This window comes from Amyelois transitella, chromosome 25 (assembly GCF_032362555.1).
Source record: "Amyelois transitella isolate CPQ chromosome 25, ilAmyTran1.1, whole genome shotgun sequence".
In the NCBI taxonomy this organism is placed as follows: domain Eukaryota; kingdom Metazoa; phylum Arthropoda; class Insecta; order Lepidoptera; family Pyralidae; genus Amyelois; species Amyelois transitella.
Genome location: NC_083528.1, coordinates 891,436 through 911,184, shown reverse-complemented (window position 1 = coordinate 911,184; position 19,749 = coordinate 891,436). Strand labels below are relative to the sequence as shown.

The following is a 19,749-nucleotide window of genomic DNA, read 5'->3' as shown; positions in this document are numbered from 1 at the left end:
TTCAATGTTTCATTGATACCTGACATCAAGTTCAAGTACACAAGCGAACACACTGATTACGTCTTACGATTTGGCAATTTTACATACATACATATATATATATATATATATATATATATATATATATATATATATATATATATATATATATATATATATATATATATATATATATATATCTACATACATACATACATATGGTCACGTCTTTGTCCCTTGCGAGGTAGACAGAGCCAACAGTCTTGAAAAGACTAAATGGCCAGCTGTTTGGCTTAATGATAGAATTCAAATAGTAACAGGTTGCTAACCCATCGCCTAAAATCCCAAATTTGAAAGCCTATTCCTTAGTCGCCTTTTACGACATCCATGCGAAAGAGATGTAGTGGTCCTATTCTTTTTTGTATTGGTGCCGGGTAGATTTTGATGGAATTTGGTACACGGGTTACCACTTGTGTATGTAAGTTGCACTTCTAAATAACATATTAAATATGTACCTACTTTTTATACCGAAATTCTAACGGAAACGAAGATCTGAAGCGCAGCTAGTTAAGTATATTCTGTTCCTGTCACACCCCCGTAATCGACTGAATGAGGGGATTTCCCCCAAAATTGCGATTTTTGGGAAATCCCCTCAGACATAAAGTGAAAAAGATATTTATTCGACGGAACCCTAAAACCCAGTTGCTCAGAAAGCCGGTAGGATGCATGAAGAAAGTGCTCGCCGCGCAGCCATGAGAACGTGACGTCATCACATCATAGAATTACGAATAATATGAGACTATAGAAGTGGCGGAAAGATATGATCTCTGCCTACGTCTCTGAAAAAGGCGTGATTTCATTTATGTATGTATAGAAGCGGTAACAATTGGTGTATGTGTGTGTATGCCACCATAACGTATTAATTTTGCATCTCAATCCTGAGATTAATTTGAAAGCTTCATAACAGCGCTGTTGCGGCCGTTCAGCCTCCACAGACAGATAGACACTTTGACTTGACATTTAGATGAATTATAACTGACTGACTTAATAGTAAGATGACAATCGATTGGACTGACAAGACAAGACAGGACACGCCTTGAACGATCTAAAAATCTGGTGTTTTTATTGGGACTGACCCACCAGACCCTCGCGTGATCCCTAATATTTTCAAGGAACATTTTTATATTTTCTATAAAACTTTATTTTTGTAGACATAAAACACCGATTTTTGTAGACATCAAACACGTAACAGAGAGTTTAAACGAAGCGACTTGTGTAAAAACAAAAATTATATTACAGAGGTCCAAAATTCCCACAGGCACGGGATTCCTGGCATTAGTTTTGCTGCACAACTAGCTGTGCCCGCGACTTCGTCCGCGTGGAATAGTTATTTTGGGCATCATTGAAGCCTGAAGAATCAAGGAGGAATAATTTTCCCCGTTTTTTCACATCTTCCATAATTTCTTCGCTCCTTATAGTTGCAGCGTGATGTTAGCATAAAGCCTTCCCCGATAAATGGTCTATTAAACACAAAAAGAATTTTTCAATTCGAACCAGTAGTTCCTGAGATTAGCGCGTTCAAACAAACAAACTCTTCAGCTTTATAATATTAGTAAAGATAAGCGGTTTCACAATATAAACTAGCAACTTATTACGACAGACTTGTGTAAGGTCCGTAACTCATGTGATGCTAACTTTGACATTTAAAATAAAGAGGTAGCATACCTTGCTTTGAAGGTTCTACTATATGTCTTGTGACGAAGATAGTTCGACAACGAATTTCGTTGCGACGGCAACAACGAATTTCGTTGCGACGGCAACAACGAATTTCGTTGCGACGGCGACAACGACCACGACAACTACGCATTTCAAATAAAAGTCGGTAATTTTCAGTACTATACCTTCTTAAACCTATACTTTTATTTAGTGGTATTTTTGCATATGATTAGGATTCTTCTTTCAAGCGATGGGCTACCTGTCACTATTTGGCTTCTGTGGCGCAGCGGTAGTACGCTTGTCTGGCCGACTTTTTCGAAAAGACTATCAGTCTTTCTGTCGGCTCTGTCTACCCCGCAAGGGATATAGACGTGATTATATGTATGTATGTACTGAATTGTAAATACGGATTGTTAGCTTTTTAATTATTAGAAAATTTTAAAAACTAGTTGTTCGCTGCGGACTAAGACCTCGCAATCATTTTATTTTTATTCAACGCAAAAATAATTTTTCGGTTCGTACCAGTAGTTCCTGAGATAAGCGCGTTCAAACAAACAAACAAACTCTTCAGCTTTATTATATGTATAAGTATAGATTCGACCAGTGAGAGGACCAAGAGTAGCGTTGAAAATTCCGAAAGAAACAAATTGTTTTTTCGGTGAAAGAAACGTTTTTTTCGTTTTTTACCGTTTTATTGGTTTGTTACATTGAAATATATCAGAATAAAACCTTGGGGAAAAAACGGTTTTATTGAGATTTTCGTCGTTTGTTTCGAAAAATAAGAAAAAAACGATTGGAAAACTATATATATATTCTATGTATAATTATCAATTTTTCAAACAATGATGCATATTGTAAGGAAATCAATACTTTTCCTATCGTATTTTTCCGTTTCTTTCATATTTTTCCGTTTTATTAATAGAAAACATGAAATATTTCATTCTTATCTTTCTTGAATCTTTCGTAAAAAACTTGTATAAAACCGAGGGAATTTGAAAAAAAACCGGAAAATTTCCCGCTTTTTTCAACCCTAACCAAGAGTAAGGCCTTCGTCGTAATTGTTTTATCAACAAGACATGGTTGCAATCCCACCAATCATTTGGAAGGGTTTATGGGTTCAAGAATGGTCACGAGAAGGGCTGGCCTCGGACATACATACATACATATAATCACGTCTATATCTCTTGGGAGGTAGACAGAGCCAACAGTCTTGAAAAGACTGATAGGCCACGTTCAGCTATTTGGCTTTAAGATAGAATTGATATTCAAATAGTGACAGGTTGCTAGCCTATCGCCTAAAAGAAGTATCCCAAATTTATAAGGGTATCCCTTAGTCGCCTTTTACGACATCCATGGAAACGAAATGGAGCGGTCCTATTCTTTTTTTTTTATTGGTGCCACGCAGCCTCTGGCACTGGCATAGTTTTATACATAATAATGATACATCAAATTAAGACTTTTTTCCAGAGGGATAGGCAGATGCTCCATCTTTCCACTTGCCACGGGAGGTTTCGTCTTTTTTGTAATTCACTAAAATAAACGCAGCTTGGATTTTAATTTTTGTTTACTTTTATTACAAACAACATCTTCATCACTTGATAAATACAAATTACGTACAATATAAAACTTACCACGAGACTATGTCTAACCCGTAAGGGAAAGAGACGTATGTCTGTAAACTATGATGACCTTATTTATAAAAACATAGGTATAAAATTTATTGACATATAAATATCTATACGACGTAAAAATCTAGATTTAATTTCATTTTTAATATATTTACTTACTATAACTGGTAAAATATATAACTTAGCTGTCTAACAATTAATGTATTACTTTGAAATAACAGAAATAAATATGACTAGTTTTAGACTTAGTTATTTTGGATTATTTAGTTAATAAAGGTAGTTAGTTGAAAAAATAAATTATTAAATAAAACAGATACAAATAAAAATATTTACCATGCTACTAATGAATTAAATTAGTGGCGTAGAAATCAATAATTAAAAAAAATATATTAAAAAAGTGATTCCATAAATACACTATTAATTCTTGAACACAAATACTTCATTATCTACTTAAGGTAATTAAGTTTGCCTATTTTTTTAATATTTCTTTTTCACATTAATATATTATTTCATTTATAAGTAGTTAGTATTTAAACGTTTTTTTTTTTGTGTAACTATAAACATTAGTGATTTGATGTTGGACTACGCGGGCTCGGTATTATTAGAAGACTTTCTCGTTATTTCGTGTGTAATTTGTTCCTACTGTTAAAAGATTAAAAATGGGTATTTTAAAACTAATAATTGTCAGGAAACAAGTAACATAAAAATGGCGCACCCGCAACCCAACGTCAGAGTGAACAAATAGTGACGTGACGCATTGAGTCGATAAAAGTAGTGATGTCGATCGTGTACGAATCGATACTTTTCCTTGTGGTTAACTCATATAATATCTTTTTACAGCACAGCTAATATTATAACACACGTAATATCTCCAACGATGCCATTTTATTTAAAATTTTACACTTATATAAAAATACGAAAAAGTTTAAGATTACACTAACCTAATGCTCTTCTGGTTGACAACGCACAACTGCCCCATTTTCCATTTCTAACAGATCAATCTGGAAAAACTTATGTATAAAATAAATAAACGCTAATGGTCTTACAATTAAACCATTAAAATTAAATAATTAAAAATCGGAGTAGACCATGTTGGCTTTACCAGCGCCATCTAGTGACACAGGTCTGTAATAGTTTGACATTTCGCCCCACCCGCGCGGCGCCACATTGAAATTGGGGCCACAGACAAGAGGCAAGCGCGGGCTGATCGGCGAGGCATAGACATCGTTTAATTTCGTCGGGGCTAAAGGCACGGGCACTTCCACATTGTGCATCATTATAGTTGGCGAGACAGGGAAGGGTTCCAGTTTAGGTAGGCTCGTGTTTGAGCTGTTTTTTAGAGCGGATTTGGGGTAGGTCTTCTGGTTCCGCAGGCTGGACGGCGGGCGGTACGGCGTGTCGTGGTTGGCGACTGGCACTGGTGTGCTGCATGTGTTGGATGTGTTCCGGCCTGGAATCAGCAGAATGAGGGGGTGAGCCAGACGGTCAAAGTGTTATGAAAGGCCTGAAGAAGTCCATTCTGAGACGTCAACCTTGGTAAAAGTCCTCCGTGCTGCAAAACTAAGCCTTATTGCCCAAAGCCTCAGCATAATTCAGAAGTGGGAAGATCATGGTATAATAATGAAATAGCCGCCGTCTGACATGTAATGCTTATAGAAAAACCAGTTTATTTTTCTAAGACAGAAGACAAAACCACAGGTGAGTTCGATGAGTCCATAATCCAGTTACCTAAAGTTTTAAAAGCATTCTTCATTACATACATACATATGGTCACGTCTATACCCCTTGCGGGGTAGACAGAGCCAACAGTCTTGAAAAGACTGAATGGCCACGTTCAGCTATTTGGCTTAATTATAGAATTGAGATTCAAATAGTGACAGGTTGCTAGCCCATCGCCTAAAAAAAGAATTCCATGTTTGTAAGCTTATCCCGTAGTGGCCTTTTACGACATCCATGGGCAAGAGATGGAGTGGTCCTATTCTTTTTTTGTAAGATGCATCAAATATGTAACGCATTGTGCACAGACTGAGGTCGGCAGACCTGTTGCTCGTAAATAATCCTATTTTCTCATTGGCTTCAGACCAAACTGTCATGGCGCATCATGCGATGTTTATAATTAATTTTTAAACTTGGTGATGGATTATCAACATTAATTACAAAGTCCCTCTTTTATCTATGTCTGTATATATGCGTTGTTAATCTCTGAAAGCTATCGATGGATTTTGTTCCTGTTTAAAATGAAGGTTTTATATCTATTAATTCTACCCGTGCGAAGCCAGAGTGGGTCGCCTATATTATCTGATAGTTTCAGTCTGATCATAGGTGGACCCCATATCCTACCCAGAGATGAGGAATCATCATCCTTAATGAATAAATGTTAGTTGCGTAGCCATGGAGAAGAAGCAGAGGATCCTCCCAAGAGCACGGTCCAAGAGTGGGTGAGACAAGCAAACACGAAACGAGTTCTAGGTATATGCCCCCTTTCCTTCCAAAAAACCTTACTTTCCTTCCAAGTCATTCATGAGTGTGCCGTGTGGGGGAACCACACAAATGACAAATATAGATTCTTTTAAATCTAAATCGTGGACGAATGCACATTGTCTACATTAAAAAAAGGAAGGAAGTTAGGAAGATATGTAAAAAGGAACAGTGTTGCGCGCCTCCAAACATGCCTGACTACGAACTCTGTCAAGAGATTACGACAAACATACAAACAAACACGCCTATAGGTAATAGGTATCCCTTGCAATTACAGAATCGATATTCTTGAAAAAATTTGAAAGACCAAAGAGTTTGTTAGGACAAAGAAGATAAAAAGAGTGCCGTGTGGTTCCCGGCAGTTGCGTGTGGTTTCCGGCACCAATACAAAATAGAATAGGACCACTCCATCTCTTTCCCATGGATGTCGTAAAAGGCGAATAAGGGATAGGCTTACAAACATGGGATTCTTTTTTAGGTGATGGGCTAGCAACCTGTCACTATTTAAATCTCAATTCTATCATTAAGCCAAATAGCTGAACGTGGCCATTCAGTCTTTTCAAGACTATTGGCTCTGTCTATCCCGCAAGGGATATAGACGTTACCATATGTATGTATGTATGTACATTCATGAGAAAGGGATGGAATGGTCCACGTGCCTCCGTAATATAACTCCATTAATAGCACATCTGCCATATTTAAGTTATAAAGGAAATATAAATAGATCAGTGCATTTTGGCCCACACGAGGCTCCCGAACTATGCCAAGTATGGCTACAAATAGTTACGTTTAATAATAACTGTTGAGTTACACAGCCAAACTCCTGCGCGATGCCTGGTCAAAATGGTCTGAAAGTGGTTAGAATTTAAAACGTAAAAAGATTTGATTTTTTGTTAAATGCCATTTCTGTGACATCAGATTTGGTACATACATACTCGTAGTTACACAAGACTTACGAAATTCAAATTCAAAAATGTTAATCATTATTATGGGAGACTTCATATCACTTAATAATTGTCATATCTTTTGGTTACACGACATTGGTTGACGTCAAATAAATTACTTAAAACTAAGTTTACTGCCGCTTCCAAAGCGTCAGTGCAGAAGAAGCGGTAACAAACTGTACTGCAGCAATTTCTTCAACAACGTCAACTTTACTTCGAGAGTAAACACAGGCTTCTTTTAAATCGTGAAATTAAGTAAGGGGAATAAAAATATGTTAGTTTGGAGACGGGTCTCCGGGGAGATCTTAACTGTGCTGAACTGACCTGTTTAAAGCCCTGACCAACGTCTCAGTCAATACCATTTTCATTCCAAACCTCGGTTGGAATTAGAATAGAAATAGAACAAGAATAGATGTATTTTCAAAACTAGATATGTACAAGGTATCACTTCTTGACGTCACATCACTTGAATCTAATTATAACTACTACCGCTTCCAAAGCGCATGTGTAGGAGAAGCGGCGAAAGAAACTACACGGCAACATTTTCACCGGACGTCAAATTACAAATATAGATTCTCTTAAATCTAAATCGTGGACGAATGCACATTGTCTACATTATTTTTTAATTTGGAAGGAAGTTAGGAAGATATGTAAAAAGAAATAGCGCTGCGCACCTCAAAGAACATTCCTGACCACGAGCTCTGTCAAGAGCTTACGACAAACACACAAACAAACACGCCTATATCCCTTTTTTTTATAAATATAAATAAATAAATATATAGGTACGGGACAAATTACACAGATTGAGTTAGCCTCGAAGTAAGTTCGAGACTTGTTTTACGAGATACTAACTCAACAATACTAGTATATTTTTATAATAAATACTTATATAGATAAAAATCCAAGACCCAGCCCAATCAGAAAAAGTTCTTTTCTCATCATGCCCTGGCCGGGATTCGAACCCGGGACCTCCGGTGTCACAGACAAGCGTACTACCGCTGCGCCACAGAGGCCGTCCTTGCAATTACAGATTCGACATTCTTGAAAAATTTGAAAGACCAATGAGTTCTTAGGACAAAGAAGATAAAACTTTTTCTCACCTCGCCCTTCATGAACCCATTTCACGGATCTCTTCTTCCTGTTGACGTACATGCTCTGGCCTCGGCTCATGTGGTTGCTGGAGTCACTCAGACTCTTGGAGATGGCCCTGGCCAGGTCCATCTGCTCCTTGACCGTGGGATGAACGCCGGGCACGTAGAAAGCTGATGATGCAAACGTTTTTTCTGGAATAATCGAGGGTATAATGTTAATAATGTAATAAATAATGACGTGTCGTTGAATAGTGCCGCGTGGGACCAAGCACTTTAGAAAGAGTCAAATCCCTATCTTTCCAATGAATCGTAAAGGAATGGGCTAAATGGCAATGGCCTGGATGTCGTAAAAGGCGACTAAGGGAAAGGCTATTAAACTTGGGATTCTACTTGTAGGATGGAGGAGCGGAGGATGGACTAGCAACTTATCTGTATTTTAATCTTAATTTCATTATAAAGCCATAAAGTTCAATGTTGCCTTTCAGTCTTTTCAAAACTGTTGAATCTGTCTACCCCGCAAGGGATATAGACGTGATTATGTTTGAATATTATACGCACGACTCTTCTGTGTTGTTTGGAAAAAGAGATGTGGACGAGAGAATATTCAATGATTCTGTTTCATGAATTTGCAGTCACAGCCAATATTGAATTAAAAAAATTACAATGAGTGGCTAAGTTTGAAAAAAATCCTCACCGAATTTTTTGTCCTTCTTTATAAGATGCTCTTCAGCATCAGGCGCAGGCGTGAAGATCTTGTTAAGGTCCACCTCCTTCTCCCCCACGATCAGCGGCTTGTTCTCCAGGTCTTCCTGAAAGGTCAGCCATTTTGTTAAAATGGTTATAGGGAAAAAATACGACTAGTTTACCAAAAATTTATTTAACTAGGTTTTTGGGTTTTTAAAATGCCAAATTTTACAGTCATTAGCGGACAACTTTGAAACCGATAGATATAAAATATTAACGCTAAAACCTACACGCTGTCTCGTTTAAATTGTTTATGACCACAATTTTAGTTGATTGAATTAAAATGTACTTGTATCAAGTCACAGATCAATTAAAATAAAAGATTACCATATAGAGAAGGCCGTAAAAATCTATACTAATATTATAAAGCTGAAGAGTTTGTTATAGTATAAAATTTCATTGTTTTATATTTATATTGATCTTTTTGACAGTCACATTATACCAAAATAACTACTTAGGTATGTATGTTTTCCGTACATAAATTTAGATATTTTGACAAGACTGTATCAGTCAGATTTTTTGAGAGATTATGATAAATATACAGGTTTAAAGATAATTAAATAGGAAAATCAAATACCTGGTAAATATTTACATTGGATAAAAAACTTAATGAAATGCTTTATGTTTATGTTTATACAAATCAAATTAACTAAGAATTAATATCAGCGCTTCGTTTGCTGAGCGATTCTTAATTAATGACAGAGGCGACAGGTGACCCTCGCGCGGGCAGCTCTCTTGCGCAGCGTATTGCTATTGCAATGCAGCGCGGGAATGCTGCCTGCGTGATGGGGTACCAAGGGGTCCAAATTTAAATAATATTTTTTTTATTTTGTGCTTATTATTTCGTATTACCTAATTAAACTAATAATTACGAAATTTATTAGTAAAGTTTTACCTCACACAATTAAAGATTTGTGTAAGTACATAATGAAAAGAAAGAATATATTAGTTGGAATTGATAACTATAAATAAATATATTTTTAACCAACAAAGTTAAGTCACAACCTTGGCCTGGACCTTGCCAGAATTACCAATATGATTTTATTATGAGTTACTAACTATTTATTTTTCAAACCATTCGTAGATGTCAACTAAGTATATGAGACAAAAAGGTTTATATACAGGGAAAGTATGCAACTAATGCGTCCATGATTCCAGTGAATTCGGGACTTTCTTACTGGAGGCAGCTCCAATGGTTGCACCACCTGGCCGTCTCGCGAGAACTCTGCATCGTTCTGTGTGCATACACATTACTATTTAATTATTATTTAATTTTACTGTATTTAGCAACCTCTGCCTATCCCTCCGGGAAAAAGGCGGGATTTTATGTATGTACGTATGTATGTTAGAATAAAAAAGTGATAAAGCCATCTATACAATAATAAGAAATTTCACCTCTTTGTAATTAGTATCTAATTAGTACCTCTTTGTAATTACTATTGAAAAATTTCCAAAATCAGCAAACATTTATTTGATTAACTGATTTTAAAGCTTCGCATTGCATTATGCTATATATAAATAATACAGGTATTAAGCAAAAAAACTAAAACTTTACGTAAATAATAATAAAAAAAAGTCTCTGTAAATTGTAAGTCTTGAGTATTAAATCTGAATTGATGGCCATTTTTTTTTCAAATATGTATTTATTCATAATTATGCGTACTTATTTAATTGATGAAAGTATAGTAGGTAATTTAAAAGTAAGTATATATAGTGTGTATAAGTAATAAGAAATAAGTATTAGGACTGGGTTGACTGGTAGGAAAATCATCTTAACTCACATTAAATGTGCTTTATATGTGTATCAATCACATAAATGATTAACCTACAATTAACTAAAAAAAACTTAATAAAAACAAACTTAAATACCTGTGTTATTTAAAATCGACAACATTTTTGTTAATATGTTTAAAAAATCATAATAAATATATATAAAATTTGTGTTAACGTATTTTTTTATATAATTAATTTTACAAGTTTCATTAGGTACTAGCGTTTATTACTAACCGTGTTTTTAATAAATGATTGTTCTGAAAAACATATAGCACTCAAAACTTTGTTAATGAGCGAAAATGTTTATATTGATCTTTTTGACAGTCACATTATACTAAAAAAAACTACTTAGGTAGGTATGTATCTTTTCCGTACATAAATTTAGATATTTTGACAAGACTGTATCAGTCAGATTTTTTGAGAAATTATGATAAATATACAGGTTTTATAAAGATAATAAAATAGGAAAATCAAATAGGTACATAGTAAATATTTTATAGAGCCCCTTATCGCGTAAACAGTGTACCTACATATACTTACATGTAGATTGAAAAACCGTTAACAAGAATCAACAGTTTGCCTCTTCAGGTATGAAATATTTTAACATTGTTAAAAATCCATATATTTATAACTACCGTTAAATATATTAAATTTCAATATAAATAATAAAATAACAAAAAAGTAATTACCTAATAATGGTATGGCTCCCATACGACAAACGTAATTTTTAAGCATTTTTTTTTGTTTTTTGTAATAAACAGGTAAAAGCGCGAATATCTATATTAATATTATAAAGCTGAAGAGTGTGTTTGTTTGTTTTAACGCGCTAATCTCAGGAACTACTGGCTCGAATTGAAAAAATATTTTTGTGTTTAGTAGACCATTTATCGAAGAAGGCTTTAGGCTTTATAACATCACGCTGCAACTATAAGGAGCAAAGAAATAATGGAATATGTGAAAAAAAAAGGGAATAATTATTTATCCTTCAATGATACCCAAAATAACTATTCCACGCGGACGAAGTCGCGGGCAAAGCTAGTAAAAAGTAAAAGTGTTATCGCTGTCGAGCGGAAACCCTGTTTACTTTTCCTGACAACAAATAGTCAAATCACGCAAACTTTTTACTATTAAGTACAATTAATTCTAAAATTTAATTTTAGATAATAAGAATAAATATTTTAACAACTAATTGTAAATTTAAATCAGTATTCAAACTATTAATTGTAATTTAAAAATGTCGTAATTTATATTGTAAATTGTGTAGTCCCTGAAAAATATGTAAATATAACGTGATGATACCGAATGGTACGGAACACTTCGTGCGCGAGTGCGACTCGCACTTGGCCGATTTTTTTTATTAATGATTTAAGAAAAAATCTCATAGCATTTGCCTATGCTAATGGCAAATAATAGACTTCTTATGCACCACTAAAATTGAACAGACTTACCGTCTCAACGTCTTGGCTTTGAGCCAACATTTACTAACCACTGAGCCAACATCTGGCGAAGTTTACGAATACAGGCCAGATTAAAACCAGAAAAAAAATTGGACCTATGTTGATTTGAAAGTAATTTATTTGACGTCAACCAATGTTGTTAATCCATACTTTTGAATTATTAAGCGATATGAAGTATCCTATATACATATAGTAATGAATAAAAATTTTGAATTTGAATTGGTCGAAAAGTCGGTTGGCGTTCGAATCGATAAGGTGCCCGGTTAAAATGCGTGATGCGCAGAAAGGCACACGTTCAAATCCCACCTCGGCCACGACTATTTTCTAAGTTATGTAGGAGTACATTAGTTTGAATATTTACGAACGCTCTTACGGTGAGGGAAGACTACGTAAGGAAACCTGGACATTCAGGCAACTGGATGTGTAACCATGGATCCAATACGGTTTAGGTTTACCTGCAAAGGTTGCGGAGGTCAGATGGGAGTCGCTTCGTGTAAAAATCTGACTCACCCAATCTTAATTTTTTTTCATTTAGTTTCAATCATTCAATTCATGGTCAAATGCATACCTATAAGAAGAATCACAAGTTTATAAGCATATCCCTTACTCGCCTTTTACGACAATGAGAAAGAGATGTCGTGCTCCTATTCTTTTTCTATTGGTGCCGGAAACTACACAATATATAATCAATCAAAAGCCTTCATTGTGGAAAAATTTGATGCAAACATGCCACCGCTACATTTGACAGTCTCAACCCTGGCTAAGAAGCCGAGTCCAAAGTTCAACAACACTATAGCCATGACCAGACTGGCCAGGGTTCGATGCCCGGCGAAGACCTACATACTCGTATAACACTCCAATGATTTAAATTAACTCTTCAATAATATTTCTAATGCTTAAACTAGAATTTCAATGATTTAGAACTACGATATTGATATCTGTTGGCGATGTGCCGGATTTTCAGCTCTAGTTAGTAATTTTATTTTTTATGGTAATAGCAAAATTAATTGTTTGAATTTGTTGTCACCACGACATTTCGCTTCATCCAACTTGTTTAATTAAAAGGAGTACCTTATAAAATATGTTATTTTTTAAATACATACATACATATGGTCACGTCTATATCCCATGCGGGGTAGACAGAGCCAACAGTCTCGAAAAGACTGATAGGCCACGTTCAGTTATTTGGCTTAATGATAGAATTGAGATTCAAATAGTGACAGGCTGCTAACCCATCGCCTTAAAAAAAAAAGAAACAAGTTTGTAAGCCTATCCCTTAGCCGCCCTTTACGACATCCGTGGGAAAGAGATAGAGTGGTCCTATTCTTTTTTGTATTGGTGCCGGGAACTACACGGCACTTTTTTTTTTTAATATATATTTTGGCAATTCTGCCAGCCTTCTGGGCACACCACCGCAAGTTGATATTGACCACCGGACACGACGTCACATACTGAGCACAAAAAAGTCCAAAGTTGTAATACTGTGGGCAGTAAAGTAATTGAAAACAATAGAGGACAGCGAGTGGGCGAAACATCGACATGATCGTCATGTAAGTCAATGATCTATGATGATACACACATACATATGGTCATGTCTATATCCCTTGCAGGGTAGATAGAGCCAATAGTCTTGAAAAGGCTGAATGGCCACGTTCAGCTATTTGGCTAAATGATAGAATTGAGATTCAAATAGTGACAGGTTACTAGACCATCGCCTAAAAAAAAAGAAACTCAAGTTTGTAAGCCTATCCCTTAGTCGCCTTTTACGACATCCATAGGAAAGAGATGGAGTGGTCCTATTCTCTTTTGTATTGGTTCCGGGAACCACACGGCACACAATATATGTATCTATGATGTAAAGAAATCATAATTATTCAGCGACCATCCATACGAACAATAACTAAGGTCGATTACCTGTCATATAATTATGCTGTTGTTCACGTGTTTTCATATCCTGGTAGAGTAGTTATGAGGACCACTTGAAAAAGTATAATTAAAATAAGCCGTAATTAACAATATCATAATAATATCCCGTACATAAAAGTGCCGTGTGGTTACCGGCTCTTTAGAATAGAAACACCCCAACCTTTCCCAAGGATGCCGTAAAACGCGAATAAGGGATAGGGTTATAAACTTCGGATTCTTATTTTAGGCGAGGGGCTTGCAACCTGTTACAATTTGAAGCCCAATTCCATACAGATAGAGTTGGATTTTCAGTCTTTGCGAGATTGTTGGCTCTGTCTACCCCTTAAGGAATAAAGATGTGATTATATGTTTGTTTGTAATAGTATCTATATTATAGGTTAGGTATAGTATACTTTGGAAGCGGTAGTAGTTATAATTAGATTTAAGTGATGTGACGTCAATAAGTGATACCTTGTATCCAATTTTGAAAATAAATGTATTCTATTCTACAATCGTAGATTAAAAACTCACTGTAAATACATTTATCACCTTTTAGCCTACCTTAAAAATATCTCCCATACTATCAGCACACAGCACATTTGAAACGTATTCCACTTTTTGAAAACTCGATTTTTCCAAGCTCGAGGAACTTATCGCCATTTGTATCATTATTTACTATTTCCGTTTCCGTATTTCACTTATTTTTAATTTATTTATTTATTCTCAGGCATCAAAGTCTTTAATTCACCAATATATACCACACTTCCTGTTATAACTTCGGTATTAAGAATAAGGTTGATAGCAACTCTAAAAACCTCGAGAATTTGAAATAAAGTTTTCAAATTCAAATTTTTATTTGAATACGTTTTCTATTGCAATTTTATGGTTCAATAAAATTTTAAACAAAAAAAAATTTGCTGCACACGATTATACGACAGTTTATATTGTTGTCAATATTTTAATTATTTCCTGAACCTATTTCTTTGTCACAAAGATGTGTTGTTCGCTTTTAACTTCTATCACGACTGTTCTACAATCTATTAAAAATTGAGAGTTTTGTAAGAAATGCCGAAATAAAGTTAGCTCCCGGCCAAATCCGCCATTATAATTAGATGCATCGGATTAGGGAGATAACTAGGTTAATCTGTTCGTCTGTCTGTTTGAAACGTGTAAACAGGCGGCTGGGATTTGAATTTTAATCTTTGAATATTAGTTTTATTAAGCCGTTTGTCATATGGTTTCCGGTCACTCCGAACTCTAAATGGATTTAAAATATAAGCTGAACTCTTTCCCGGGATGAAAGAAAGAGATTACATATTTCCACTTGCCATGTTACACGAAACAAAAAATGTGGAATCAAATCTGGTTGATATTGATGTCTCGGTGATTTTAGGACACAAAAATATGGAATTTGATTACCCAGGTGATATTGCCTGGGTGATCAAAGTGGATTAAACCTTTTTATTGCATATTTCTTTTGCTTCGGAGACCATTGTCCACTACCAAATCTAGGATTTGAAAAGGTTACTGATAAAGATCGACTGTCGTGTTTCGCAACCTAAAAGCTAGACCAGAACCAAACCTAGTATAGTTTTTAGTTGAACGCTTAGAGTACTCGAAGCTCGAAAGCTTGCATGAAGAGAGTTATTAATGTCGATGAAGCGAAGGAAGTATGCAGAGATCGTGGCGAGTGGAAACATGTAGTCTCTGCCTACCCCTCCGGGAAAAAGGCGTGATATAATGTATGTATGTATGTAAAATATATATACTTGTACAATCTGCAAGACACTCTCAGCAAGTGCTTGTCTGGCGTCAGTCCAAAAAGTAAACGCGTACAAATTGTTCCTTGAACTCGTTTGGCCTGCGTCGGCTCTGTCTATCGGTAAACACGAATTGGCAGCTGTTTGCTTTGCTTTGAACCATTGGTTTAATGGTTTAACTACGCCTGTTTCATTTAACATAAACGTATATACGTAAATCTGGACGAGGCTGGTGACTACATCTTTCAATTTGCAACTATCCCTAATTCTTTCGTATTTTAAGGCACTCTTGACATTAATAAATACGTTAAAGCCTACCCTGTCTGACTTCGCAACTTTGCATGGGACCCTTAATCATATTGGATCATGGCCACACATCTAATTGCCTGAATGTGCAGGCTTTCTCACTATATTTAATTCAACGTAAATAAATAAATAAATAAATAAATATATACGGGACAAATTACACTGATTGAGTTAGCCTCGAAGTAAGTTCGAAACTTGTGTTACGAGATACCAACTCAACGATACTATATTTTATAATAAATACTTATATAGATAAACATCCAAGACCCAGGACAATCAGAAAAAGTTAAACGTAACAACATCGTTTGACAACTAAACTACTTTGGTTCATTTTAAATTTATTTAAACTACGGAAAATGAAAAGCCATTGATATTAGGAATCTGTGGTATCTCATTATGATACCAACATTGCAGATAAAAAAATTAAAAATCAAGTTATTAATGAGAGTAAACTTCATATGCAAATGACGCATGGATTTCATAAACGCTAGTAATTAAACAAATATAGTTATGTTTTGCGGTTAATCAATATATTCTAGCCTTATCTACCAGTCCACCTAGCTCCTAGATTTATATTTCTATCATATTATTAGCGTTAGTAAACTTCTAACTAACTACTATTAGTAATAAATACTTAAATAAATAAACACAAAATACCATAGGTCCCAAGATTGATCCTTGCGGCACACCGCTAATGTTAGAAGCCAACACTTAAACTAGAACAAATACACTTACCCAACTTACAGGGAACAACTTATAACTGAGGTTTGTCAGAAACTCCTTCTTTTGGGGGTCGAACATATCGGATGGCTTAAATCCCCTTTTAGTGATGAGGGCACTGTTGACGCTGGAAGAACTTTTGGTGTCATCGTAGCTGTCTCGATGGACGATCCTGTCGTTGACCTTGTGGAAACTGGACATCTTGTTGGACGAATACTGGCTCTCGCTAATCGTCATCATTTTGAATTCTCAATCGACACGGCAAATGTTCGTTTTCACAATGTTTTTATGCTATTCTCGTACTTGTTTACTCACTGCTGGCAATGTGACTAATGTTACTAATTGCGCGAATTGTTTCACTGATTTGTGTTCAGTGACATAATTCGGAATGCTATTCAGGTCAGATAACGTTAACGTATGTAAAGTGCCCAATTTTGTTGTTGAAATTTATATTAGGTGTATACTTTCTTTTTGTTCTTGTAACAATATTGTTACATATTGCATCAATGTTTTTCAAGGTTCTGCTTTTGGCTAATTCTGTGCTAGCAATTAAAATTTTTGCAGTGTTTTATATTAGGTAAACTTTTAATTATGTAATATATATAGTAATCATCTCTTTTGTTGAAGAAATGAAGCATGTGCGGGTTGTTTATTTATTTATCTTTATTAGGGAAACAAACAGTAACATGGTATTTTATTAACATTATCTTATACCTGCTATGATTGCTTAAACCAATAATGTTTCCTCTGTTTACTTAAACATAGTATCGAAAAGAAAATCAAAAGAAGCCTACCAGCAGACTCAAATCAGAAAAATTTACAAAAGCATAGATAAAAACCTTGATTTTAATTTTTTACATCACAGATAAACTGATAAGTTCTTTTCAGATGTTTACAGAAAAATCTTCTGTATATTTTTACTTCACGGAAACAAAGACGCCACAGAATCAAGTCTCTCCCAAACTAAACTATGATTAATCGTCCGAATTGCGATGTTTATACGGAATCCTAGAGTGAGATGAAAATAGGGTTAGCACATTGAGGATTTTCAGTTGATGAATTGTATATTACTTTCTCATGAATTTTACTTTCGGGTAATAATAACAGCTACGTGTACAGAGAAGCGTCAGCTTTAAAAAATCTGATAATTTTGAAAATTATCTGCTCAATCAGGGAAAGATTTATGGTTAAATTACCGAACAAATTATATTAAAAAGTTTAACAGTGTATTAATAATGTATTCAAAAAATTTTAAAACAATATCTTTCTTAATTTTGCAAGCGAGAATTTTCTGGAACGTATTTCCACCGCTCGTATTTTTTTAGTACCCACATGCAGCCCTGAACAGCGTAAAATATTTCACAAGAACAGCTTTATTGCAACGTAATAAGACAGGAATTTGCGTGCAATGTTAACTGTAAACTTCGCCAAACAGTGGGTGTTGCCGAAATAATTGAGTTTAGTTGCTACGCGCGATAAGCTTAGGATCTTCTCTCTTATATTTGTTAAAGTATATTTTTTTTAATCCGTGTAATAAGTTGGTTTTACTTCATATTACTTAAATATCTTTGTCAATTCCATCATAATGCCAAACAGCTAAACGTGGCCTATCGGTCTCTTCAATACTGTTTGCTCTGTCTACCCAGCAAGGGATATAGATGTCACCTATATGTATATATGTCTGTTTGTCAAACTACTCTTACCGCGATTCCATCCTCGCTATATTTTTAAAGAAGTAAAATTTTTCTCCATTCAATTTTCTCTAACAAACCTCATTCTCGTTTAAATAGGTCTGCTTTTGTATTTGTAATGCTACACAGGCTAAGTGTATGTTGAAAACGAGCCGTTGGACTCAAAATTAAATATATGAATGCAGAGTACTAATGTCAGAAAACAGAACCTCGGCTATGGAGAAGAAATAGCACCCCCTATAATGGTTCCAAATCTGGTTGCAAATGAATTAAATTACCTTTATTAAAAAGAAATAAAAAATTAATATGAAAATAAGGCGCTCTGTCTGTCTCTAGATGGAATATTATCGCTAACTTATGAAATATGTCCTATTAATTAAATTTTTGTGTATAAATTCCAATATAAAGTTGAAAAAAAAATAAGAACAAGAAAATTCCGTGCCAGGCGAAAGGCCAGGAATTTTCAAACCCTAAACTAAAATTTGCAACTGTTTTATTTTTTAGATAAATAAGTTTGACATACTTAAACTACGACACAATTTATATTGTGAATTAAGAATTGCCCACATGAAAAATTCCGGTTTATAGAAAAAAAAAAACAATCGTAAAAGCACTAAATTAATTTCGATCACAATTTACACCGATTCGTAACACATTTTCGACTTTATTTGGCAAAGAAACGAACTAAGTTCGCGATGGTGCGTGCAGCCGGCACAAAAACTTTTCTCACTGACTAAAATAAGCTCCATTGCATAATGCGAAGAAAAGCTTTAGTGTAGGGTGTCCATAGGTTCATTTTTGAACATATTTCTTTTTTTTTAATTCTATATTGGATTAGGCATTTGTCTTCCATCTCACCACTTATTATGCTACCCGCGTCCACGTTTTCAGTAAATAAATTGTAGGCTATGCGTGACCTCAGGTTTTTGACAAAGTTACGCACTAATTTACTGACTAGACTTTTTTAAAACAAAATTGTGAATAACTCAAAGACTCCTTAATGATTTTGAGCCAAGTTGATTTTTAGGCTTTATTTTGCACAAAGTTTCCCCTAAGTCTAAGTTCTAGTAAGGTATATTATTTCTCTTTGGTATATATATATAAATAGTTAAATGAATATACCTATTATTATGACATCTGTTTTCTCTTCTCATGGCTATATAATATTATTTATTATGTTTTACACTATTTTAAAATGCATTTTTCAGTTAAAGACATATACATTTTTGTGTTATATCAGTATTTTGCCTTTCTAGGCTTCTAGCTCTGTCTACCCCGCAAGGGATGTAGACGTGATTAGATGAATGAATGAATGAATGAAAGTAAGTACCCTTAAGAAATGGCCTGTAAGTTTGTCTTCGTTAAAATAAGACTTGGACACCCTAGTTAGCCGTCATCAGTCTAATTCGGGCGGCGGCTACGCGCAACGCTTTTCTTGCCCAATACACTTTTTTTTTTATTTACATGACATATTCTTCTTGTCGTGTCATTACGAACGCAGCGTTGGAAACCACCCACTGGGTGGTCGGACGACCTTTTGAAAGTCGCGGATTTTGG

At 34.9% G+C, this 19,749-nt stretch overlaps 1 protein-coding gene across 5 annotated transcripts; it reads right to left on the bottom strand.

The window, feature by feature from the left end:
- Nucleotides 1–3,247: 3,247 nt before the first annotated feature.
- Nucleotides 3,248–18,912, bottom strand: LOC106139620 (uncharacterized). 5 transcript variants are annotated; one of them, XM_060951661.1, is made up of 5 exons: nucleotides 18,716–18,912; nucleotides 16,517–16,818; nucleotides 8,531–8,645; nucleotides 7,846–8,028; nucleotides 3,248–4,773 (listed from the first exon to the last, which is right to left on the bottom strand). In XM_060951661.1, exons 2-5 carry the CDS (start codon nucleotides 16,739–16,741, stop codon nucleotides 4,394–4,396), a joined length of 903 nt encoding a protein of 300 aa, XP_060807644.1. In that variant the 5' UTR covers nucleotides 16,742–16,818; nucleotides 18,716–18,912; the 3' UTR covers nucleotides 3,248–4,393. The 5 variants fall into 5 exon arrangements, with proteins under 5 accessions (XP_060807644.1, XP_060807648.1, XP_060807645.1 ...); XM_060951665.1 differs by having other exon boundaries at nucleotides 16,526–16,818; XM_060951662.1 differs by having other exon boundaries at nucleotides 16,517–16,815.
- Nucleotides 18,913–19,749: the final 837 nt, after the last annotated feature.